The sequence below is a fragment of the Lipotes vexillifer genome, unplaced genomic scaffold (genome assembly GCF_000442215.2).
Source record: "Lipotes vexillifer unplaced genomic scaffold, Lipotes_vexillifer_v1.1 scaffold459, whole genome shotgun sequence".
Classification (NCBI taxonomy): Eukaryota; Metazoa; Chordata; class Mammalia; order Artiodactyla; family Lipotidae; genus Lipotes; species Lipotes vexillifer.
In genome coordinates, this window is record NW_006769874.1 from 2,237,802 (window position 1) to 2,260,324 (window position 22,523).

Below are 22,523 nucleotides of genomic sequence, written 5' to 3' on the forward strand. Positions count from 1 at the left end.
AAGAGTGTCAGGACACGTCATCTTCCACTCGTGCCCGTAGGAAGCTCGGCGTGAGCAACTTTATAAGAACGGATCTGGGGACTGAATCCAAGTGCACCCTCTGCTGAGAACGTCCTCTGTCCTTGTCATGTTCGGGAGGCTGTGTGACCTGGCCGTAGCCCCAGCCCTGGAGCGCTGCCCCCCTCCAACCCCTGATTTCCCCTGAACCTGCTTCTCAGATCTCTGGGCTCCACTCTGACCTTGGTCTCAGCAGTCTTGTCCCTGGACCACAGGCCACAGCCTCAACCCGGGCTCCCGGGGACCCCACTGTCCATAGAAAACCCATAGAGTGGGCTCCGTGCCACTCATTAATTACATGGTGCAGCCTCTCCGTATCTTCCAAGGGCTGCGATTTCCCTCCAGATCAAGTCCCAGCTCCTTTCTGTGGCTCCCGGGACCCCGCGGTGCCTGACCCCACTTCTCACTCCCGCTGTCCTTCCCCGTCTTACCCCACGCGCCCTGGCTTCCTCACAGCCCCCCAGCACGCCTTGCCCCCAGCCCAGGGCCTGTACGCAAGCTTCTCCTTCTGCCTATTCAGAAGGGCTTGCTCCACGCTTCAGGGCCCGGGTCCTCAGCAGGGAGATGTTAATTTGTCTGATGTCACCGTCCACCCGCAGGAGAGGGCAGGGCCCTGGCCTGTTTGTGCCCCTCTGCCCCAGCACAGCGACTACGGCCTGGCAGCCTCTGAACTCCTGATCAGTGAGGGTGACGCAGGGCCCTCCCCCCCGGGGTTCCAGTTCTCTAGCTCAGCCAGAGCCCCAATCTTCCACTGATTGCCTCCTTCCCTCCCTTCCCCCTGCCCCCTCCTTCCTTGGCAGAGCCTCGCCGTGATCACCAGTTTGGCAGGTTGTCCTGAGGCGGAAGCATGGGGGCCGGAAGGTGCAGGTCGGTGGAATAGCGCAGACCCCAGGTGCGAGGAACCTTCTCCGTGGACCCCGGGGGCCCCAGGTGGGATGCGTGGACCCCATGGCCCAAGATAGGCGTGTTGTACGTGTTTAAGGGAAGTCAGTGCTTGGGAAACAACCCACGAGCTCAGTGTTCAATTGAGGAGAATGTGGACTTAGAAGGAGGCCAGCGTTTCGGCCGAGGGAAGACGCAGGGCTGCCGTGCTCGTGGGCTGTCGGCGGGGTCGAGCAGGCTTGTGCAGTTGAGGGCTGTCAGAGCCCACCGCGGAGCAGAGCGGGGGTCACACGTGCTACTGGGCCAGAGAGTCTCTCTGCACCTTTGTCTCTGGGTCTCAGATGCCCTTGACTTTGTGGCAGATTCTGTAGAGCTTTTCTTTCTCTTCTGCACTGGATTGTTGTGCTGTAAACGGTGACGATGAGCGTCACAGCAGTTTTATTTCCCGTTTCTCGAGATGATCAACCCCGTGGATGGTCTTATTTGATGCCTCACTTTCCCCTCCTCAGCTGCACGAGGAGAGTCTTCCACCAGGGATCAAACCCACTGTGTCTGCACGCGCAGACCCAGGCAACATTCAGGGTCCAGGAGGTACGTGGTTCGCACCTGGAGCACTTTGCAGGCCTCTGGTTACACACAGGGAAAGAGCACAGCGCGGTTCATCCTGTGTTTACACTTACTTTCAGGTAAAGGTAATTGAGAAAGAAATTACACGCCACCCAGCTGCTTTTATGTAGTTCAAAATACTGCACATTAAATAAAGGGATTTAAAATCTGGTGCCTAAAGTCCACGTAGAGTTATAGCAGCCTTAAGACTGTAAGTCTTCAGGCACGAGCGGCTCTAACCCATTTGCAAAGAGACGGTCATCAGTGCTTTCCTTCACGTTCCTAGAGGAGCGGGCGTAACTTTATTCCCATTTCTCACAACCCTTGAAGGCAGCGAACGGTGGGTCTCAATTCTGACCCACACCCTACAGGTAAAATGCATTCATATTACTCTGGGGGAAATTGCACAAGACTGGACTTCCCTGAAAATTTCTATGATACATTCTTAAAACTTTGGGGAAAAGACAAGCCTTATGTGTGTGTTTTAAATCCTGGCTTTATTACCATAAAACTTTGATCTTCAGGGATTTTGTGTTGCAAGGAGAATTTTCTATCTGCCCAAGTTCTTCTCTCTGGTTTTTTTCACTGAAGGCACTATACAGGCCTTTGGGAATGTCCAGTTCCTCCATTAAAGTTCTGACCAAATCCAGAAAAATACAACACTTCCAGGCTTCTGCTCAGCCCTGTTGTGGCAGCCATGGGCCAAGGGAGAAGGGATGCCTGCATCTCACCTCCTGCATCTCACCTCCTGTATCCCTACCTCCCCCATCCATGTGTCTCCCTACTGCCTCGTCACAGGGAATCCTAAGATGCCATATGCCAGAGTTCTTTGACAGACGTGACACATACCTGATAAAAATTTAGAGAAATTTGTTCCCCATTGGTTGACTTCCAAATTTGAGGAGCTAAACCTATAAACAGAAAAGTAGGTAATTATAATGGAGTTAATGTGTGCAGGTATAATGCAGACACACACACACACACACACACACTCAATTCCTCAGACAGATATGAAAAAAAATCAGAGAAGGGTGTGATTTTTGTTTCCATTTCATTTTATTTCTCACCTACGCTAGTTTTCTAGACATTTGAAATAATAAACCAGCCAGATGAAGATTTTAAGCTGCTCACTGTTAGATGCTTGAAAGCTAGATTAATTAGTGTCATTGTCCTGTGACACTTTTCATCCCATCCGGTCACCTGGTCATCTAGTGGGACCGCCCCCTCCCAGTTTCCCTGCCCAGCAGCCCACAGACCTCACCTGCTGGGTGATGCTCAGACTACAGTTAGGGACCGATGTTGGCTAACCTGGGTGCAAAACTACGGGTTGCCACCGTTTCATGCCTTCTCTTGGTACTTGCAGAGGACATTGCCACCCTCCGACTTCCCTTCCTCTGGTGTCGGGTTTCCTTTAGCGGGTGATCCTGAGTGCTCACTAGTTACCGTATGGAGTGGGGTTTCATGATGCGGTCCAGGTAGCAGGTCCTGAAAATGTTTCAATCTGTACTTCAAAGAAAAAGGGAAAAGACGAAACTGTATAAGTAAATTTGCTGAAATCAGTCATTTCTATACCAAAAACTTTTGTTTTTTTTTAAATAAGGATGTTTTGTAGATAGTGTAGAGCACATTCATTTTAAGAGATATCGAGTAAAATAATTTTTTAAGGCCTCACATATGACCCAGTTTCCCTGGGGCCGAGTGGCGCCTGGCATCTCGGGAGCCAGCAGCCAGTCGGCTCATCGCTAACAAGCAGCCGGGGTTGAGGATGGGGACAGGCGGGTGGGGGGCTGCCCTGGGACGGGGCCGCCAGCTTACTGGGGAACAAACCAGGATCAGAGCCCAAGTGTTTGCACAGAAATGCAACAGGATGCCGAGTATTTTCCTTGGATTCCACAGATAAATGAAATCAGCTAAGCATCTTCACCACAAGCTGGCTGTTTTATTTTGCCTCAGATTTGTAAATAAATGGTTGCAGTCATTCTGCTTCTAGCTTTGAAAAGGACAGTCTGGTTTCCTCTCTCTACAAATGTTTCTTTAACTGGCTGTCAGTTCTCCATGGAAGTTCCTGGCACGGGGCCGTCCCTGCCCTGTGTCTCCCCTGACCCAAGCCTTCTGAGCTCTACTCCGCTCCCGCAGGGGACAAGCTTGTGGGTGGACACAAATAAACAGTGACTAGGTGTCCTGTCACGGAGCCTGCAGGCTGTGGTTTCAAGGACACAAGATTTATGGGTGCTTCTGGCCACACGGAGGCCGTGCAGGCAGAAGGGGAGGTGAGCTGCTAGGAGGAGGTCTGAGGTCCCTGGGCGCTTGATGTCCCCGGGGGGACAACTCGATGAGCTGAGCCCAGGACACGGGAGGTTGCGTGGCCACAAGCCTGGTCTGCGGGCAGGACCCAGATCTCCGCGGTCGTCACCGTGGCCCGAGGGAGCGACTGTGGGGGAGCTGAGCGCTGCTCTGTGCTTTGCAGTGAGCCCGGCGGTTTGGGGGGTGCCTCCCTTTCACCGCCAGCCCTGTTGTTCCTTTTCGAGGCCTGGTCCATTTCACGGTGGTGAAATTTGGATTTCATGGTACTTATGTCATTTCTCATATAATGAAAATTCACTTCTTAATAATGTGCTAAATTTTCATTCTGATTTCTTCTCACTTTTACAAACACTGTACCGGGGTGAGCAAGCCTGGGGCTCTCGTGTCCCCATGAGGAAGGATATCCTCTCAGGATACAGATAGTGAGCGAAGGCCGAGGCCCTTTCACCTCTCTGTCCTCGGTCTGGTCGGCCTTCGACCCCGCCCGACCCTGGACACGCAGGGACTGTCTTCCCGGAGTGCGCGTCGCTGTGGGTGCTACCCCATCCCCGTGTATCCACGCACTTATTTGGAAATGGCACTGCTGTTGCTATTTCATGAGTGGTTGTCCTGAAAATCAGGAACCACACTTCTCACCGTGCGAGGTCACCCTCCATCTCCATCTCCAGTCAAGCCAGGTGAGGACCTCGGCCCCGAGAACCGGGATCTGACGGATCTGGGAAGATTGCTCACCCCCGGACCCCAGACCTCCGCCTGGGTCCCAACAAGTGTTCACTCCGAGCGGGCTTTCCCATCAGCAAGTCGACTTCGTGTGTGCACAAAGCACGGGGCGGAAATCACCTGGAGGCTGGTCTCAGGATGCAGCAGCTCTGCCTCTCTGAGCCTAAACCGTTTTTCTCTTTCCTTTACTTAAGTGAAGTTCAGTGTCTTTGCAAATAGATATGAAAAGTATTCTTTTGTTGGACTAAAGTAGCTCTCAACTGCGAAATATAATCCTTAGCAGAAAGATCTGTGCGCTTCACAGTCTGTAATTTATACCACGTTAGAAACATGCTATAGCAGGATTGATTTAATATTTCTTGGTTTAGAAGTCGATTAAATTTAACTGCTTGTTGTGTTAAAGCCTTCTAAAGCTTTCAGGTGCTGTTAGTCTTGTGTTTCCTGATGCAAATACATCACTTTCTAATTAAAAATCTTGTGTTGCTTTACCTCCTTTGGGGGGATATGATAAAATTAGCAGCAAAAAAATAACCGGGGTGCGTCCCCACTGAAGTCATACTCACCGCACAGAGCACAGGCATAATGCTTTCTTACAGCTGTTCAGCCCTGAGCAGTTTCTCATCAGCTCAGCCTTTTCCCAGACAGCTGAGTGTTTCCTACCTGCACCACATCCCTCCCGGGGTATCTTGACGCCAGCCGGGGTGTGGGACTTCACGGGGGCAGCTGGGACCGGGGAGGGTTATGCACACCCCCCTGACACATCCCTGCCTGCCTGCTTGCTGTTCTCTGTTCCTCTTGGTGGTCAGGCGAGCTGCTCTCAGCGTTCATTACTGTGACAAAGGGCAAAGGGTGCTGCCCTGTCTCAGAGCTGGCACTGACAGGGCTGCAGGAAGTCCCCGAGGTCCCCAACGGTCCCAGACACGCCTGCAGCCTCAAGTCTGCCATTGCCTCCCCAGGGAATAGTTAATGAGATAATTATTTTTTTCTTGAAAAGTAACATTCTTGCAATGGTCCTGGGGGTTTCCCTATAGATTATAATCTACCTTTCCAGTTGCCTTCAAAGGGAAAAGGGGAATAACACAGCTCTATTTTCGCCCTTCCCCGACCCTTAGGGATTCGCATCTGTTTTCTGATATGTGTATTTAACGAAGTGGAAACTAGTGTAAATGGATTCCTGCTCTAGGCAATTAACATGTGCTTGAATAATAATAACAAAAACTTGTGTCAAAAGGAAATTTATGAAACCCAGAGTTCTCTAACTGTATAAACACGTTGGTCTTTGAACGACTTGGCCATCGTAACACAGCGCCACCATCCGAGCCACATGGAATGTTCCTCCTGCTTCCCAGACTCCAGGAAAGACATGCCAAGCTGCATCTCTTTATCCCGAAATGGCGAGGAGGGTGGAGGGGAGTTTAGGGATAGTTAACTTGTAGGTAAAGTATGTTGTAGAATGTTAAGCTTCCAGTAAACTCAATTACAGAATTACTCGAAGGCCCTCCGCTGCCTTCGGACTCAGGCTCCCTTGACGGGACTCTGGGGCCGTGTCTTCTCCAGCCATGTGAGCTTGGGGTGTTTCCCAGCATCCGGGGCCTCCTACGTAATGTGGGGCAGTGATGCTACCTACTGGGATTGTAGCTTTGGGACCAATGAGATGATAATGCCTGGGAATCTCTTAGTCTCACATAGTAATAATTCAATAAATCTTAGAGATTGTGATTCACAGAAACCGTTTTAAAATCAACATATATGTTGATTTTACAAGTGTGCTTACAAGTGTTCAAATGAGCTCACTGATACAGGGCGCCCGACACACTGATAGTTTATTTAATTTTTATTTTATATTGGAGTATATAGTTGATTTACAGTGTTGTGTTAGTTTCAGGTGTACAGCAAAGTGATTCAGTTATACATATACATATATCTATTATTTCTCAGATTCTTTTCTCATATAGGTTATTACAGAATTTTGAGGGCAGTTCCCTGTGCTCTGCAGTAGATCCTTGTTGATTACCTATGTTATATTTAGTAGTGTGTATGTGTTAATCCCAAACTCTTAATTTATTCCCCCCGCCCCACCTTTCCCCTTTGGTAATCCTAAGTCTGTTCTCTATGTCTATGAGTCTGTCCCTGTTTCATAGATGAGTCCATTTGTGTCATATTTTAGATTCCATATATAAGTGCTGTCACTTATGATATTTGTCTTTCTCTGTCTGACTTCAGTTAGTATGATAGTCTCTGGGTCCATCCATGTTGCTGCAGGTGGCATGATTTCATTCTTCTTTATGGCCGAGTATATTCATTGTACACACATACCACATCTTCTTTACCTGTTCATCTGTCAGTGGACATCTAGGTTGCTTCCATGTCCCGGCTATTGTAAACAGTGCTGCAGTGAACATTGGGGTGCATGTCTCTTTTTGAATTATGGTTTTCTCAGGGTATATGCTCAGGAGCAACACACTGGTTTCTGAATCCCACATAAGCCTTTCTTCCCATTACAGAGAAAAATCTGTTGTATTCTTTGAGTTCTGGGAAATATGAAAAGATGTCCATACTTGATTTTTTTCAGGCTGTCCTGGTGCCAAAAAGAACGAGTTTCTGACGAGTGTGCTGGACGCGCTGTCCACAGACATGGTCCATGCTGTCTCCGACCCCTCCTCCCCGGGCAGGTGCGTGCACTCGACTGCAGAGCAGGAGGCTGGGAAGAAGCCTGGCATTCAGGGAACTCTCAGAAGCTGGAGGGCAGAGCCCAGACACTGCATCTGAGGTCTGATCAGCTTAGCGGGCATGGCAGGGCCTGCAGGAAAGAAGTCCCCTCCCCAAACCTGAGGTCACTTCCTTTGTCTGGAGGACATTTGTTTAGCAGGTTCACTTGTAATGCGATCAACCCAGGGAGGATGTTGCCATCAGGGACAAGGCCCAGACCTTGGGATTGTCCCAGGTCCCATCAGGCAGGCGTGGGGGTGGGGGCAGGGGGAGGGGAGGGGATGGGAGGACCCTGGTCCAGAGGGCTTCCCGCTTTGGAATCTCATTTTAGAGCTATTGACTGGATTTTGAATACTTTGAATTAAAATGTTCAAATTAAAATTCTCAAAGTAGGATTTCTTTACAGTAAAATATATATGACATAAAATTTACCATCACAACCATTTTCAAGGCTGCAATTCAGTGGCATTAATTACATTAACAAAATTTCAAAATCTGACTTCTGAAACCCTGGAAACTTGCTCTGTGTGCCTGGTGGAAATTCTGCAGTTCTGGGGCTGAGGCTTTGAGCTTTGCTTCCGGAGAGACTGTTAATTCCCCGAAGCCGTTCGTCTCTTCCCTGCCTGCCCCAAACCTTGATGATTTCATCTATTCTAGATGATCTAAAGCTTCCTGGTCTTCTTAACTCAAAGCCCGCCTCTCTCTGTCTCTCTTTAAGAGTAAGATGGCAGAAGAAAAAAAGGCAGTGCTAATGAATCCAGTAGTAAATTAAATGATGAGGCAAAAAAAGATCACCCAATTTTCAAATTGACCTCTTATATTCTTGGAAAGATAGATCTTCTCTGTAAAACTAAAATTGAAAGCAGTAAATGAATTTCCACCCTAGAAGGTCCTCTGAAAGTTTGGGAGATAACTAATAGCATCAGAAAGCCCTAATACCTGGGAACTTTTGGTGTCTGACTCACTCTTTACACCCATGGAAACGCAGAGACCAACAGCCAGACAAGGAAGGAAGGACCAGGGATTAGGTGAGCCCCTGCTGCACCTTCCACGTGGTGAGAAGGCCCAGTGTAACATCTGGGATGGGCTCCAAGGTCAGCCTCGAGGCCAGACCTTCTGGAAGAGTTTTTCACTTATATCTTAAAGTATCAACCTTTTGGGTTTTTTTTAATCCAGGGAAAGATGTCTGGTTACCACTTTAAGATATATGTGGTTTTGTACCTTTTAGTTTACCCGTGGCATAAACAACCTGCCCATGAGTCAGAATTAAAGGAGCAGAGACCCTCCGGGTCCCAGGTTGAGTAGGTGCGCGATGCGTGAGCCGATGGGCCATCCCCACGGGGCTTTGTCCGCATGGTTTGCCAACGCCCAGCGCGTGACTGGCCTCCACAAGTTCACTGTGCCACTTGCGACTTTGAAACCAACTTGAAAATTTTTTGCCAAATTTCTATTTCTAAGTTATTTTTAAAAATCATCATATCAAATGGCAAAGCCACGCAGCCTTAGGCCTTCCCTCCTTCCAGGAAAGTCAGAGCATGGGGGCCCTTGCTGGAGGGACCAGGGCCGGGGTGGGGAGGCAGCCAGGCTGCCGGGGGCCCCTGACCACCCGTGTGTCTTCCAGGCTCTCGGAACCTGACCCCAGCCACACGCTGGAGGAGAGAGTGGTCCACTGGTATTTCAAACTGCTGGATAAAAACTCCAGTGGGGACATCGGCAAAAAGGAAATCAAGCCCTTCAAGAGATTCCTTCGGAAGAAATCCAAACCCAAAAAATGCGTGAAGAGGTTTGTTGAATACTGTGATGTGAGTAACGACAAGTCCATTTCCCTGCAAGAGCTGATGGGCTGCCTGGGCGTGACCAGGGAAGAAAGTGAAACTAACACGAGGAAGCGGCACAGTAAGAGCCTTTCTCCTTATTTTTTTTTTTTTGCGGCACGCGGGCCTCTCACCGCTGTGGCCCCTCCCACCGCGGAGCACAGGCTCCGGACGCGCAGGCCCAGCAGCCACGGCTCACGGACCCAGGCGCTCCGCGGCATGCGGGATCCTCCCGGACCGGGGCACGAACCCGCGTCCCCTGCATGGGCAGGCGGACTCCCAACCACTGCGCCACCAGGGAAGCCCTTTCCTTATTTTGCTCCCGCGCGTGTCCACTCTCGACGGCGTCTGTTGAGTCTGAAGACGTAGAGACTGTCCTTGCAGTCTGAGGCTGGAGGGAAGTCTGATGTGCCATATGACTGTAGGTCACCCGTCCTTGGAAGCACTCACAGACTGCCGTAAGCGGTCAAGGGGAAGCCAGGTGGGAAAGGTGGGAGCTGAGCGGTGTCCGTCCAGGGGGCGCGGGCTAGGGGGTGCCCTTCTCCAGGGGCGCCTTCTGATGCTGAACAGCAAACTGGGCGCCCTTGGGAGTAACTCTGGAACTCCACGCATGAGCCCGACCAAGCATTCAGCCTGGTTTATTAGCAGTTCAATAATTCCCGTTTCCAAACCAGTCATTTCAATGGTTGAAACAGTGTTTCAGCTGCGTTACCAGATGTGTGTATCTCTTCCCTGAACCCAAACGCTGTCAGCAGCCCAGGGGCCGTGTGCGGACTTGATGGTTTGCAGAGACCTCTCCCATCTCTGCTAATTTATGATTCTGTTATTCTGTTACCAAACTTGCAGCATATTTGAAACATGAAACAAGTTTGAGAGTAGATTCCGGAGCATCGGTAGATGGTGGCCTTCATGCTTCCTCGTAGTTGCAGCTCAGCTGGGACGCGGAAGTCCTGGCCGCTGACCTCGACTGTGGGCTTCGGGAAAGGACTGCATCTGTCTTATCAGTTTCTGTGTCCCGAGCACTCGTCATAATAGTCATTCCGCGTGATTCAGCCGAACTTGGTTCCAGGCTAGATCCCTGTAATTGTGAAAGGACTCCTGCTAATTTTCCTGTGAGAAGTTACTCCTGGAAGAGTTGAGTTTTATTCTGAAGACCCTCCGTATGGGGCCTCGGAAGCTAAGTGCACCTCACGTTGCCCCGAACATGCCCAGACTGCAAACGGTGGTAAAAATACACGGCCGCCCACTTTGCTGACCTTGTGGGGTGATGATGACGTTTCCCGGCAGGATGTGGGTCCTTGCTGCCCTCTGATGGGGGTCAGCCTCAGAAGGCTCTGGTCGTGGAAACATTGTGTGCAGCATTCGCCAGGCTGCTGTGTGTCTGCAGGCCGGGGTGGAGGGGGGAGCTGGGTGGGTCAGGGGGTGACCGGCCCCCATCACCATCCTGCCTCACAGTCCCCGTGGCTCCTTCTTTTCTCCCAGCCAGGCCGGGGATGGGGGTGAGCCTGCCCTCATTCTCACTTGCAGATGAGAAACCCAAGAGCGCCGTGCGGCTTCCAAGCCCTACAGCCACCCGAGGCGTGCGGCGGGTCCACCCTGAACAGTGGCCCAAGCGCACGGGTCCGCCCGCAGGAATCCGGCGCCTGCTGGGCTGCAGCTTCTGTCGGGGTTTCCTCAACCGCGCGCAGCCCTGCCCTGCAGCCCCCAGGGGGGCCTTGGACGTTTCCAGTCCAGGCAGTCGCCCCCACCCTTGCTCTCCTTTGTTGGGGCTTAGGATCTCTATCTGCTGCTGTCTGACGCTGCCTGTGATTCTTGGACCTGGACAGACGTTCTCACTCACCATATGCTTTCTTTTCCGATTTTGGTCCCCCATAGGGTCCCAAGAGACAAGTGACCTATTGCAGTTTTAGGCAGAAATCCTGGCAGCCAGGTGTCTCGGAGGCCCAGGGGATCACATGGGAGCCGTGGGGGAGCCAGTGGCCGGCTAGCTGGAGGCCGGGGGACTGTAGCTCCCCCCACCCTGGGGCTCTGATGATTGCCGGGGAGGGGGATGGCTGCTGACCCAGTGACTCGTTTCAGCTGTTGCCAGGTTGGCTTGGGGCCGCGGTGGCCCTTCCTCTGTTCCAGAACCCAGCCTTGAACTTCTGAAAGAGTCCAGTTTTGTGGTTTCAATGAGCAAATTAAGTGCAGGCTCAACAGTGTGTAGAATCTGCCCTTTTAATCTTTAATCGTCACCCCTTTCTGAGGGGCCCAGGCCAGCCCATTGTTTGCAAGGACCCCCCTCTTGGTGAGCACCCAGACCCCTGAGCCTCGTCTGCGTGCCTGAGGGACGTCCCTCGCCAGGGGCACGGTCTTTTCTGCATGCTTCCTAAACACAAAGGAAGTCAGCAAATGGAGATGCTTGGCAGGGAGAGTGGGCGGGGGGGAGGGGCCCAGTGCACGGCGGCTTTGCCAGGAGCATAACTGGCCTCAGAGCGGCGGCGAGTGTGAGGCATTTTGAGATGGAACGGGATCCCTCCACTAGTTTCAAGATGAATTCTGAGCAGCGGAGAAATTACTCTCCTGGATACCACCGCCTAACCCAGCCCTTCGGTTCTACAGAGAAGGCCACATTGTCCACCCACCCCCACTCTTCGTGGCTCAGTCCACAGTGTGGATGGGTCATTTCCAGAAGCGTTAACCACGAGTGGGTGTGTTGTTTAAACACCAGCACTTGGTGTGAATTGGTGCCACATAGCCTGTGTTGAGCCCGCGGGTTCCAGGGCATCAGGAACCACTGCGCTCGTGGGTGAGTCCTGAGCTTCTGCGGAAGGTACAGATCGTGCTGAGAAGGGTGTGCAAATCCCAGCCCTCGGTCACGTACAGGACTCTGACTTTGTGGCTAACGAAGTGCTTAGTTCTCTTAGTCATTCAATCGCTCAACACAGACGTCGAGGATCTGCCGTGAATCACGGGGCGGAGGTGGGAGCTGAGTCTCAGTCCCCAGTTTGTAGGGAAGATAGAAAAGCCCTAGAACGGCCCGCGCGTAAGGCGTGGGTGTGAGTAGGCTGCTGCCCGGGTCCTGAGGAGGCAGCTACCAGCTCGAGGACTCGGGAAAGCGTCACTGGGCCAAAAGGATGGACGGGACGGCCCAGCCCCTGTGCCAAGCACTGGGACACTGGTGCCTCCCCTGGAGCATCTCTGACACAAAGCCTCAACACTGCCCGGTCAGAGCCCGAGGCATGAGGTGCGTGACACCCGAGGACAGCCTTGTCGGAGAGCCCAGGGACCGTGAGAAGGGGCTCCTGGTCAGGCGTCTGCCAGCCAAGGGTGCCCTCACGGGAGAGACGGGATCGGAAGCTGGTCTTCCTGGAAACGCTGAAGGTCGGTCGGTCTTGCTCTGCTCTGGGGACACCACGGCAGCTCTCACCCCGCACGCTGAGGCCTCAGGAAGCTGACGTGAATCCAGCACCTTCAGGGTCACGATCCTGGACACCTACCCTTGGTTGTAAACAAAACTGTCTGAAAACCCCAGCTCCCTGTCAGCACCAGCGTTGGACCTCTGAGTTGGCTCAAGGGCCTTAGCCGATCACATGCCCCGTTGTTTTATAATCTGGTTAAATAATGGAAAACTTGAGGTGTGGCCAGTCCAACAGATCAGGAGCCAGTGCTGTGGAGAAGACGGTGCCCACAGAGGAAGTGCACTCCCCCGGCCCGGCTGCCCTCGGGCTGCAGGATGCTGCCCTCTGCCCCTGGCAGGGGGCGGAGCGGGGGCATCCCCACACCTCTCCTCGGGGCCGGGGCTGCATTCTCACAGAGGACAGAACGCACAAGGGGAACAGAGAACAGGTTCGCGGGCAGAGCGGATGCGCAGAAGGGGTGCAGGCCACGTCCTCTTGCCGAGAGGGGTCCAGGGTCTCCGCACAGCCCTACAAGGGGACATGGAGAGGGTGGCTGTGTAACCCTGCTATCAGGGGAGCGAATAACAGAGCATAACACCTTGATGTCATCATCATTTATTAGAAATGTTTAAATTACTGCAGAATCTTGAGTTATCAGTTATCTTCTTTATGTGCCTCTGACTAAACCGATGTGTCTGAATTTTATTGTCTCGTTAGTAACCAGGAAGATAGCACGTATAATCCCCTCTCTTCCCCCAGATAAGCTAAATTTGGTAAAAGTGACAATTTGGTCAAAAATGAGCATTGGGGATTTAGATACATTATTAGCTGATTTGCAACCTTTTTTTTTTTTATCTTGCAGAATTTCTCTAAGAGTTTTTCAACTTTTATCTTTTTTCAACTTTATTATCATTTATTTTTTACTACCCTGTGTAATTTGAAATAGTGAAAAGTCAGAAAAACCTAAATATTCAGGAAGGGGTTAGTTGGGACAGTCTAAATATCCAATTGGCTACCAGTTTCTTTTGTTTTCTTTATTTTTGCTCACTAGTTAACAATACATTTTTTATTCTAAAAAATATGAGAAATTAAATAAAGGACATAAATAACACATGACCTTTTATCTGAGGCAAAATCAGACCAGATCTATAGCTTTCCAAAAAATATTTCTATGCACATATACATACGTATTTATGGACTATGATTTTCACTACAAAATGGTGTCATAATATACATACTTCATTAACCACACTTATTTTAAGCAAGTATACAGGATTTTGCATTTAAATTTTTGCAACTAAGACGTATTATTGGGAGCTTGATCTCAATTTTCACCATTACAAAAAATGCAAAAATGAAAAAGACCCCTGAAAACTATTGAGAACTGATAGAGCCTAGAAAAAATAACTTCTGAAGAATTCAGAAAAAAAGTTCACAAAAGATGATACCATGCCCTCATGATTCTCCAAAATGACCGTTGTGCAGAAAATCAGCAATTAGGAAATATTCATTTTTGACCAAATTATCTTTTTCAGCCAGACTGCCATGCCAGCTACATTCTCTCTGGCATATTGCCTTACAGCCAAATTGCCATTTGCCGTGTCACCTGGAAACAGTCACTATCATTTGATACCGATGAAGCCACCCTTCCCGCCACACACACACACACACACACACACACACACATCCATCGCTGAGCTCTGCGGTAGGAGCTGGGAAATACGTACTCATTTTCTCACCGAAAAGTATTTTTATTGATGTGGCATGTCTCCATATTTATTTTGATGATGTACATTCTGTTTCATTCAAATTAATTAACAGTTTATTATTTTTCTGCCCTTCATGTTTTTTTTTTTTTTTTTTTTTTGCGATACGCGGGCCTCTCACTGTTGTGGCGTCTCCCGTTGCGGAGCACAGGCTCCGGACGCGCAGGCTCAGCGGCCATGGCTCACGGGCTCAGCCGCTCCGCGGCATGTGGGATCTTCCCGGACCGGGGCACGAACCCCTGTCCCCTGCATCAGCAGGCGGACTCTCAACCACTGCGCCACCAGGAAAGCCCCCTTCATGTATTTTAAATGGAGCTTTTCCCTACTCCTTCTTGAGTGGAGTATTCCATCCAGTGTCATTAATGAAATTTATATTCTTTTCACCTACATAGTAAAGTTCTAAACACCAAAAAACGTTAACTTTTCCTGCTGTAACCTAACTTTAATCTGTAGCTACCTCCAATGACCAGTAGTCTGATATTTGCCATAAAAGAAACCAAGAAAAATCTGGCAATTGTTTATAGTGCAATTGGTTTAGATTAGATTCAAAGTATCAGTTTAAAATTCTTTAAATTTGAACCAATGGCGCGAAAGCCTACTTTCTCTGTAAAGTAGTCATTTCAGGCAAAGCAAAGTGGAGAGTGGCAACAGAAATTATCCCGATCCTCGGATCATTCAAACTACAATGGAAAGAGATAGTCCATTTAGCTACCATTTATTTAATATTTTTGCAATTTACTTAATATGCTTGTGTTTCAAATTTTCATGCTCTATTTCTGTTTGCTTGAATATAGCAAGAGAAGGTTGAACACAATAATTTTGCTCTTTGTTTTTTTAATTGAATGGATAGACGTCAACAATTAAGGCATTTGGGATGAGGGATGCTGCCCTCCGTCTACTGACTCATTCGAAAGATATTTACAGGTGCTCCCTGCTCTAAACATTGGCAAAATCACAGTAAATAAAACAGACAAGAGTTCACATCCTTCTAGAGCTTACGTTTTAGTGTGGATGCAAGAAATGAGATAAATAAGAAAAATCCACTGTGTGATGGGTGATGCTAGCTAAGGCAGTGATGGGGGGAGGGGAGGGGGAGGGCTGGAATTTCAGGTGGAGATTTGAGGCAGGAAAAGTGCCTCCACAGGTGATGTCCCAGGTCCCAGTCTTGAAGGAGGCACAGACGGAACCAAGCAGGATTTGGGAACAGTTATTTTGATCCAAACAAGTTAAATGATTCTCGTGATTTAACTATAAAACCAAAAGATTTCAAAGACCCGGTGCTGGTTCCTAGACTTCCAGCTGCCTGGGTCCTCTCTGCCTGGGAGAGTTTGAAAACTTGGGGAAGGAGGTCTCCACGGCTATTGGACACGCCTTTGGAGTTTTGGGTAAAATGGAACTGTCTTCTAAAGTTGGGCCAGAGCATTTGTATTGTTGGGAATTGTTTACGTCGTGACGTTTATGATACACTATTTATAATCTATGCTCAGCGTATGTGCAGATGCATATTTTCTCATGTAAACAAGTCTGCCAGTGGACGACACTTTCCTACAGTGATATGGATTTCTTCCTGAAACATTCGATTTAAGCTTTTACTAAATAAAGAATATTTGGTTTTTAATCTTTCTTTTTTTTCCCCTGTTAGCCCCTAGAGGTAATGCTGAAAGCACTTCTAATAGGCAGGTGAGTATGTGTACATTGTAGCCTTAATCATTTACTGTTTTAGTTACAGGCAATCAAAATTGAGGTTCTGTCAACTTGTAAAGTGAAGTTCCTTCCAAGAAAAGAAGCAACTTACCATGTCTACACCCCTGTGAGGCCCCAAATAGCCATGCAAGATTCTGTCAGAAATTACCAACTTGCTGAAACATCAGCGTCAACATTTTGCCCTAATTATTATTTTCTTGCTACTTGAAATTTCAATTATTTTATTATTTTTAGAAAAATGTCTGAGTCCCCTTATTTTTGGAAATATTTATTTTTAAATAGTTCTCCAGGATGTGGATTTGTAATTTATTCCTTACGTTTGGTTAAGGAGGTTGCAGGAACGGGGAGTCTTCTTTTTTCATCTAGGGATCCGAGTGAGACAAGTGGCAGCTCCAAAAGGGATTTTTCACTTCCTGCCATGTGTGCTCATAAACATACTTCTATGCTTCTGAATCTGTATTTCTGCCTGTGCAATTAAAGGAGATAGTTGTGGTGTCTCTCCCCAGCATCCCAGGCCACAAGCTCTCCAAAGTCTTCCTGGACCGGGGCACGAACCCGTGTCCCCTAGCATCGGCAGGCGGACTCCCAACCACTGTGCCACCAGGGAAGCCCCTACATCCTCCTTTCTTAAGACCACTTGTCAATTTGTTATGTATTTTGTCTTCACCTGCTTGATTCCAGGTCTCTGGTCCCTAAGGCAGGCCCCCGTATTTTTGGTGGGCTTGAAGTGGAGACCTTCCACACGCACCTTGGATGCAATTTAAAACCATTTCATTAGGAAAGATGTGTGATACGGTCGGTCTTCTTTGTTTAGCAAGTGTTTATGGTTTCAACTTTTAAAATCTCACTGCAAATCCCTTGTGCTTTAGAACAGGGCTGGTCTGAAAGCAATGACCCGGGCTGAGCTCCGAAGACTTCCAAACGGTTGTTTTCCTAAGATAACGCCAATGATGGGCACATGGGTGCTGCCTCAGCCTGAAATAAACTCTGTTCCAAACACAAGACTCACTCAGCTTTTTCCCAGAAAAGGAATCCAGAGCTGTTTCCCCAGCTCTTTTTATGGTGTTTATCACTGCAAACTGTGATCCTGGGATGATGTCCTGCAGTGGCTGGCACATGATAAAGTGACTGAAGACCATACAGATTTCTTTGAAGAATCAGAGTCCCAACCACCAAAATCTTTCACTATATGAATAACCAAACCCAAGAACTATGAAATGAAGGGCAGCAAGTAGGATGCGTGAAGCTTATATTTAATTGAAAAGTGAGCTAGCTGTCTTTCTTGGTATCCTCTCCAGTTTCCATCACAGTTCAGCAGTGATCAGAACAGTGCTATCAGCCACTGCTGACGTAGCTTAAAACGTTAGTGCTGCCCCTCCTCCAGCAAGTCTGACCAGCTTTAGTTGCTGGTAAAATACATTGATGGCTTATCTTTATCGTCAGCTAATTAAAACAAAACTTCTCATTCACTTAAAGCAGGAGATATAGTCTCTCTTCTTGTTCCCTGTTCATATATTTATCTGGGGAATGAAAGCCAACACAGACGCCTCCTGAATGTTCAAGTGTAATTATTTTAAATAGACCAACTTGTACTGGTCGGAATGGGTCTACGTGGAGAAATAAACCTGGAAGATTGTACTTTGCTTCTCCTTTTCATTCTATATTATTTTTAATTGGCACAGTGCAGAATTCCAGTAATTTAGTAAACAAAACTTTTCAGGTTGTATTTCTTAGAGAGGTCAAATAGTGAATGGAAAGGATGAAAAGAAAACTGTTAAAAAAAAAACATGCCTTTATCAAATTTGAAGCATAAATTAGCATTAAAAGTATTTTTATATGATAAATCCATGGTGACTGGAGATTCTGCGCAATGTTTAAAATATTGAACACACTTACAATCCTTGAAATAAATGCTTTCACAACTGATATATTTTTCCTGATATTCCTGATCAGGAAGGAGGAAAGTGGGAGGAAAGTGCTAGAAGTTGAGAAGTGTCCACAATGTTTTTAGTATTTTTTAAAATTCTTACGCCCCAAATAAAGCACTCTTTCTTTTCACATCTATTTAAAAATATTGCTTTTTTCCCCTTGTTGTTACCAGCTGGGTTTATTTTATTCCTAAAAGGCAAGTCTTCATCTTCAGAGATGAGTGATGCAAATGTCTAAATACATCTCTTTTCTGTCTTTTTTTCAGCCAAGGAAGCAAGGATAAACGACTGACACATCCACGGCGGGTCCTAGACACGTGGCGACTCCCTCACCAAAAAGCAATTAAAAAAACCAAAACAAACACATTGTATTGCACTTTGTACTTTAACTGTAAATTCACTTTGTAGAAATGAGATATTTAAACAGATGGCTTTAATCTGTGAAAATGGAAAGGCTGTGGCTTCAGAAAAGTAAATCACATACAATGTATGTGTATTTCTTCGACCTTCAAAATCTGCAGTTGGTGGAGATGTATTTTGAGTGGATTTAAGCTTAATTTCTTCCTCCTACGCATGTTAACCTGGCAGAAGCCTTGGCCTAAGGCGCTCTGGCTCCAGGCCTGTATCTCCTTACCAGGGCCGTTACTAATAGTCTCGCCAGGTTGGCGTCGTTGGAAATCTACTGCCCTGGCAGCATCGCTGAAGCCATGTTGGAAGCTTCATGGCGCCATAGAAGTTTGTAATCAACTGCTGTCTTCGTCATGCAGTTAATGAGTGTATGGGTCTTTTTGTTTCTTGGGATTTCGGGTTAGTTTGTTGGTTTTCCTTCCAGAGTTCTCGCTCACGCAATGAGTTACCCAACCACTAAAGCAATCTTTACAGGTAGTGCCCTGGTAGAAAAGCATGTTTTTCAAGCTCTTTTTGATGTGCCTGCTTTTTCCATTGCAAGCTTCTGTTTGAGTTTTGCCTTGGGCTCGGATTATTCATGCAGTAAATGCTAGAGAATTCTTTCTGCCTTTCTGAGGCAGCATGAAGGGGTCCATCGTTCAGAAAAGTAAATTTCATCATGACCTGACCAAGCCAGCTAAACACGCTTGTCAGTCTGCTTTTTCTCTTACACCTGGCCGCTACCCATCCGACCGTGGCCCACCCAGGGGGCCCCCAGAAGGTAAAACTGTCCCCTGAACAAATTATGAACAGTCCCCTTAAAGAAGGCGCAGCCAGGCCAAGCTGTGCCTGAGTCTCGATCTTGGCAGCCGGAGACAAAGGCCTGTGGGTCCCCCACCTTCCCTTCTTTCCTGGAGGCCTCAAGGGCTCAAGGGTTTGCCGATGGGAAATTCATCCGAATGGGACTTGAGAGGGGCGCGTGGGGAGCTGAATGCCACCCTGTGAGCAGCAGAGCGGGCCCTCAGGGCAGCCGGCTGCCCGTCTCAGAGCTGGACCCCGGCTTCTGCAAAGGTGCCCATGGGCTCCATGAAGCATTTAGGGGACAGCCCCGGAGCTGGGGTGACACGCTGTGATGCTGTCTCGGCTCTAGCTTTTGGTTTGGGAAAAAAATCTTCTCGGTCCCACAGACGCCCCAACACGTGTCAAAGGGTCTTGAATTTGCATGAAGACGTTTCAAGAGGTGCCTCATTTAAACCGTGCAAAAGTCAAAATGGAAACTTTGGAAACACAAAACCAGCTCCAGTGTGTGTCACCATTGTTTAAGAAACAGTTAGGATCCTAAATTTATTGGATGATCTTTTATATTTCTGAACTTTGAATTTAATCATTTTTCTTAGATTAAAATAAAATATGCTATCAAAACCGTACTTGGCCTCTTGCTTCATTCTGAGGGTGTTTACCACTGGGAAGCAAGGCAGGGACCCTGGGCTGGAGTGAAGTGAACCCTGGTTCTGCCCCTCTGGCCATGGGACTTGGGACAAGTTACTTAGCCTTTGGGGGCTTCGGTCTCCTGCTCTATCAACAGGGACGACAGTGGCATGCACCCCTGGGTGAAGGTTACGTGTATCCATGTGTGTAAAGGGTGAGGGCCTGGCACAGAGGGTGCAAGCGTTTGCCCTCGTGATGGGAAGCAGCCGTCCACTCACTAGGTACCAAAGGCTGGGAGGACTTCCCGTCCTGCCGGAAGCTGTGTGGACCATGGAAGAGACAGAAAAGGTTCTTGTTGTGGTTAAAGCTGATGCTGTTCACAAGTCACACCGCCAGAGACCCTGTCAGGCCACGCCTCTTGGTCCCCAGCCCCAGTCTCCAGACCCAGTGTCCGCCCTTGGTTAGACTCTCATTATATCTCACCTGGACCATTGCAGTAGCTGCTGCTTCTCTCAGTTTTGTTGAGTTGTAATTGACATACGCCACTGTGTCAGGGTAAGGTGCACGGCATAATGCTTTGACTTCCATATACTGTGAAACGGTTGTCACAATAAGTTTAGATAACATCCAGCATCTCACATAGAGACAAAAAAAAAGTTGTTTTTTTTTTTCCTGGTGATGAGAACTTTTAGGATCTAGTTTCTTAGTAGTTTTCAAATACACCAAACAGCAGCGTTACCTATGGTAGGTCATGGTATGGTCACCGCAGCAGCTTCTTAGCTGGTCTTGTTTTCTCCAGGACTCTCTATTCCTTCCTGGTAAATCTCCCTGTGCCCCACACTATTTTTTTCTCTACTCAGAAAAGTGTGATCTTTGTAAAAGATCAATAGCATTTCAATTGTTCAGTCAAGATGTTGCTGGAAAGGAATTAAGAGGGAGCGCTCCCGAGGGGGCGGAGGTTGGACTGCTTCTGAAGCAGGCGGGAGAGGGCACGGAGCCCGCGGAGGCAGCGGCCGGCGCGCCGGGGCCGGAGCAGGTGGCTCTTACTGCGAAGTGTTAAGATTTCAAAACCGAAACAGAAATTGTTTCCCTTACGTGCCTGGTGTAGCTGTTTTTAGGGATAGTTGCCTCCCCACCGAACCTCCCCTTGCATCCTTCTCATGTTTAAAAATGCTCTCCTGCCTCCTTGTCAAAAATCTCCAAGTGGAAGATTATTTAGTAGTGCACTGACCAACTCGTAAATCATGCCCGTGAACATCACATCCAGAATTTTTTAGAGTTATCGAGATGAAAGGTGTCAACTTTTGTAATCAACGTGCAGAAATGACCGACATAATCATAAACTGCCAAGTGGACACCGAATCATATAAACAATAGAGCTACTCCAGAGAGAAAGTAAGAATGTAGACAGCGCTAAGCTCAGTGGTCTGTGGTGATGGGGATGGTGGTAGTTGAAATGGCGGTAATCATGACGATGCTGATGATAGTGGTGGTGGTGGTGGTGATGGGGATGATGGTGGTGATGGTGACGATGGTCGTGATGGTGGTGATGATGATGATGGTGATGATGATGGTGGTGGTGATGGTGCTGATGATGGTGATGATGGTGATGATGGTGATGGTGCTGATGATGGTGATGATGGTGATGGTGATGATGGTGATGATGATGGTGATGGTGGTGATGGTGATGACGGTGATGATGATTGGTGGTGGTGATGGTGCTGATGGTGCTGATGATGGTGCTGATGGTGATGATGGTGATGATGGTGATGATGATGGTGATGGTGATGATGATGATGGTGATGATGATGGTGATGATGGTGATGATGATGGTGATGGTGAAGATGGTGATGATGATGGTGATGATGATGGTGATAATGATGGTGATGATGGTGGTGATAATGATGATGATGGTGATGGTGAGTGATGGTGATGGTGATGGTGGTGATGGTGGTGATGATTTTCTCCCTAATACCATATACTACTACATGGGCCAAAATTTGTAAAGATTTTTGACTAATTAGATATTTAGACATTTTTGATATTTCTTCATTCTAAAAAGCTTCATTCTTCATTTACTATAAAGCTGTGAACAAGCCACCCCAATGCTCCATGGCCTAAAACCACCCTTGTATATTCTTGTCACCCTGTGTGTGTTGGCTGGGTTGTCTGTGCTTGGCTGGACGTGCCCCCATGCCTCACACCTGGCCCTGGATGAGTGGGCCTTTGGGGCATGTCTCCGTCGTTGTGGCTAAAGCACAGGGTGATGTGCCCAACTGCATGAGCGCATTTCAAGCTTCAGCTTGTAACCTGTCTGCTCACATCTATGGACCATCATGGGGCTCCGAGCAGGTCATGGGCAGGGAAGCACACACCGCCCACCCAGAGGCCCTGGTAACTCATGGACATAGTCGCTCTTGAGTGTTGGAGATTGTGCCCAGCCGCAGTCAAGCACACAAGTGCATCCTGAAGCTGGGGGCAGCAAAGCTCCACGCGTGGTGGTGCAGATGGAAGGAAGGGGTGCACATCGGCATGCCGCCTCGGACGGAGAGGGAGCAGGAGTCATGCGGGGAAGCGGAGGAGACCGGGCCTCCCACCCATAGAAAGAGGTTTCCACCCCTCCCTCTAAGGGCTGTGCAACCAGCATAGATCATGCCCACAGCCCACTGTATAAACAGGCACTCGACAGTGGCATTGTGGGGTCACACGTGTGTCAGAACAGTTCTGTATCACATGGTTCTGAATCTTCCTCTTCAAAGAGTCCAAAGGACGGGAAAGCTTGAATCCAAAACCCTGAACCCTGCACATCAGGATGAAGACTGCAGGTCTTTCCCTAAA

General features: G+C 48.5%; 1 protein-coding gene across 2 annotated transcripts in view; it reads left to right on the forward strand.

Moving 5' to 3' along the window:
- SMOC2 (SPARC related modular calcium binding 2) overlaps nt 1-18,154 on the forward strand; it is a 155,702-nt gene extending 137,548 nt beyond the window's left edge. For both annotated transcript variants that reach the window (XM_007445919.1, XM_007445920.1), the window contains exons 10-13: nt 7,142-7,241; nt 8,900-9,174; nt 15,881-15,918; nt 18,137-18,154. In XM_007445919.1, the coding sequence (XP_007445981.1) occupies nt 7,142-7,241; nt 8,900-9,174; nt 15,881-15,918; nt 18,137-18,154 (431 nt within the window). The remainder of the gene's footprint in view (nt 1-7,141; nt 7,242-8,899; nt 9,175-15,880; nt 15,919-18,136) is intronic.
- Nucleotides 18,155-22,523: the final 4,369 nt, after the last annotated feature.